General features: G+C 37.3%; 1 protein-coding gene across 1 annotated transcript; it reads left to right on the top strand.

Moving 5' to 3' along the window:
• Positions 1-980: 980 nt before the first annotated feature.
• Positions 981-2,959, top strand: LOC125231378. Its single transcript, XM_048136822.1, has 3 exons — positions 981-1,234; positions 1,955-2,070; positions 2,228-2,959. The coding sequence occupies exons 1-3, from the start codon at positions 1,078-1,080 to the stop codon at positions 2,810-2,812; spliced, it is 858 nt and encodes a 285-aa protein (XP_047992779.1). The 5' UTR covers positions 981-1,077; the 3' UTR covers positions 2,813-2,959.
• The last annotated feature ends 645 nt before the right edge of the window (positions 2,960-3,604 follow it).

The following is a 3,604-nucleotide window of genomic DNA, read 5'->3' as shown; positions in this document are numbered from 1 at the left end:
TTTAGAATATTTATAAACTCGACCTAAATATATCTTCTTATGTCAAAAAAATAAACAAAGTTTTTTGGAGACACAGAAGATCGATAAGTAATCGCAACCTATAATAATTGGGTAAGTAGGTAAAGTTTTTTGAAGATAGGCAAATAATATATTTTCTGATAGAAACTAGTTCATAACTTCAAAGTACTAGTGTGTTTTTGCCGTCCCAAAGTTTATACTTGTCGCGATGTCAGTTGTCGCTTTTTCACTTATGCAATATTTGAATACATTTAATTATATGAAATTATTTAAACAAAAAAAACTTAACTATGAACTTATAAATAAAACTATAACTAAACTAAAATGACCTATAAAATAAAACCCTGCTAATAAAAAATTGTTCCTAAATCTGAGCCTACCGGTAGGGTGCCCAGAAGGCTGGCAGCATTGCCGCGCTGAACGGCAATGCCGATGCGCTGGGCAAGGTAAGCCCCAGCCTTCCGGTCACCCGACGCGTCTATAAGACGTTTAGCCAGCTCCTTAGCATAATGATGCCATCATCTCTCTAAAACTGATAGAAAATGAAAATAGAAAAGTTTATAGGTAGTTCAGTCGATAAATAGGACATCTCTAAAACTGTCAAACTCGAAACGTCACATAACTCTTACAATAGGTGAAAAATAGTATAGACTAGATTTTGCCCGCGGCTCCGCTCGCGTTATATTCGAAAATTGCAGAATGCTCCATACAAACTTCCTCCTCTCATTTTAGAGAAGTGGGGACTTGGGAAGTTAGACAGAGACAAAAAGTAGCCTATGTCACTCTCTCTAGCCCTTCAACTATCTTCACTTTAACAATCACGTCAATTCTTCGCTCCGTTTCGCCGTGAAAAACGGACAAACAAACAGACACACACTTTCCCATTTATAATATTAGTATGGATTTTTTAAATTTAAGTACTGGCAACATTGCGCTAATGGCGGCGCGCGGTTTGCTTTCGGTATGCACGAAGCGGCAGTCCGACGGTGGCGACGGTGTACATCAAGTATCAACATCACAACGTTATAACGTCCGACCGTCTCGTGTATTTTTAAAGTAATGCCATTGGCAAGAGAAGCGCAAAAAACCTACATTACACTTGTCAAACATGTAAAAAGGTACCCTGCGCTTTATGACTATAATTTACAGGATTATTCAAATAAAACAATAACAGACGAATTATGGATTGAAATCGCGAAGAAAACTAACAGCACAGGTGAGTAATCATTGTTTATGGATTTTCAAATACGAAATGTTAGTTTTCACGTACAGATGGTGCGCTTTTACGCACTAGTGCGAGAAGTGGTTCATTTCTTGTCAGGTCGAAACTTCGGAGAGCCATCTGTACAAAAAAAAACGTCGTCACACTCGTAAAGGAAATTCGTAACTCGTGTCGATTTAAAACACTCCCTTCGCGGTCGCATTTTAACTCATCTATTAACTCTTTTCGAACTTCCTCTTTTTCGCACTTGTATTGTAATGTATTATTAGGTACCTAATAAAATAAGATATTTGTTTTGTTCAAAATATAGCACTGCACATTAAATACCTATCTAAACCGTCAACCAAACGATAATAACTGCACGGATTATAATATTATAAGTAGGTACCTAGGTCTCATGCCGCTGCCGATGCCGGTCGAATGTTTTGCGTCTCGCATGCAGCGCCGCCAGCGCTATCTGTTATATGATGCGTAAACTACGTGGCCGTTGTCTAGGCAACGCCGCGCGCGGGTCGCGCGGACGACCGTCCGAAAGAAAATGATTGTTTAATTTGTGCATACATCAGTCGACACAGTCAAGTACTAATTTGCAGCTAAGCAGTAAGCGCTAGGGTGGTAAAGTGGCGATGGCGCCGATTACTGTAACATGTTTTAAATATCACATTTGGAAACATTAAATAATAAATAAATACTTAAAAATGTACGTTTTTTCAGTTCATGAATGCAAAGAAAGATGGAGGAATATACGATCTTCCTTTATTAGAAGCATGAAAGGTCCAACAAACGGTTCCCGATCAAAAAAGGTGTATTACCTGGCTGAACACCTACAGGGTGGCTAGCCGAATGGCACAATCGCTCACGAAACGCTCACGAAACGAAGCGCTAGTAGATATCTATCTCTATCGCGCTTGCGTATTGGCGCGACAGAGCCAGCGGCGTATCGCTTTCGTTTGGCGTCGGAGAAATGCCATTCGGCTACGGGGCCAGTTCCTGTTACCTCATCTAAAATTTCGTCATAAGTTGTCATTACCATTGCCATGCGAGAATGAAGAGCTAGAAAGCATAGATGACGATGATAAAGAATCGCAAGATTATAATTTTGAAGACGATAAAAGTGATTGCATTGAAGATGAAGAAGATGAGGAAACTTTATTTACCGGGCCTTCTATCACCGACGTTGTCAGTCGGAAACGACGTATATCTGCAGATGAAACTAGTCGCGAAACAGTCAAATCTACGAGTACACACCCGATGAATTATTTCTTCCGCAGTCTCTTGGATGAATTTGAAACGATGGATGAAGGTCAAATAAGACAGTTTAAAATAAGAGTGCTACAACTTATAGATGATATTAAAGCTAGCAAGAAACCTTTCGAAGTGACCTCATCTACAAAACCATCTAACATTGGGTTCCAATCGTCTGCTAGTACTTCAAGAAATGCGGTTGCGTATGCTACAAAGCAGCCTGACGTGAAAAAAAATACGCAGACTGTCGATCCTTTATCATCATCAACGTCGAAAACGGAATTTAAAGCTGTAGTTATAAAGACTGAGGACACTACCAGCGATTAAAAGCTGTATTTAGTTGTCATTGTTAATACGTAAGTAAATAAGTAAATTAGCAGTCTTTTTTTTCGCCACTTTTATGAAGTGATATATTTTTGAAAAAAAAAAAATGCTATTTCTACTCAGAATCACTAGCTTTTTCAATCCTAGTAGTAAAAAAGATTGTCCCATACGATTTTTTCTTATTATGTTACCATTTTCCGTACATGTTGTGTGGGGTGACAAAAGAGGAAAGTAACAATAATGTATGGAAATTCTGGGACACTTTTTGTTTCCCAGTGAGATTACAATTTGACCTAAAATTCCCTAAAAAAAATCAAAATTAAAGAAATGGCAAAAGGGGTTGTTTGTACTCCTGCAGTAACAAATCTAATAAGCACTGCGCTTAATTATACCTAATGGAAATGAGGGTACGACATGTCATAATTAAAAAAAAAAGAATATAAGGTATATAACATTATATACTTACCTACTGTGAATTATCTGTGCAATAAAATTATTGGTCTGATGAAACTATGCTAATGAGTGGTAATCTGACTTAATTTTTGGAGCCCTCCTTTAAGATAAAAATCAATTATGTTTGTGTAAATTAATTAAATTATTCATACTAGTAATATTGATCCGTTCCGTTTCATTTCGTTTTTGTTACCTTTTAAAATAGCTTAAAATAAGGTCCGCTTTTGTACATTTATGGTACGACACCATAAAAACACGAGAGATTTTCTGGGCTTCTTATGGAAGGTTGACTGACGTGAAATGTAAATTTTTTTAAATTCTTTAAATGTAGGTATATGTATG

Source organism: Leguminivora glycinivorella, chromosome 11 (assembly GCF_023078275.1).
Source record: "Leguminivora glycinivorella isolate SPB_JAAS2020 chromosome 11, LegGlyc_1.1, whole genome shotgun sequence".
NCBI classification, from domain to species: Eukaryota; Metazoa; Arthropoda; class Insecta; order Lepidoptera; family Tortricidae; genus Leguminivora; species Leguminivora glycinivorella.
The sequence above is the reverse complement of the archived record's forward strand: the minus strand, read 5'-3'. Positions and strand labels throughout refer to the sequence as shown.

Excerpts from the sequence above, each read along its gene's own strand:
- LOC125231378 (XM_048136822.1), top strand. The coding sequence starts at position 1,078 with ATGCCATTGGCAAGAGAAGCGCAAAAAACCTACATTACACTTGTCAAA. Across the intron at positions 1,235-1,954 it reads GAAGAAAACTAACAGCACAG|TTCATGAATGCAAAGAAAGA; the intron begins GTGAGTAATCAT and ends ACGTTTTTTCAG. Across the intron at positions 2,071-2,227 it reads ACCTGGCTGAACACCTACAG|TTCCTGTTACCTCATCTAAA; the intron begins GGTGGCTAGCCG and ends CTACGGGGCCAG.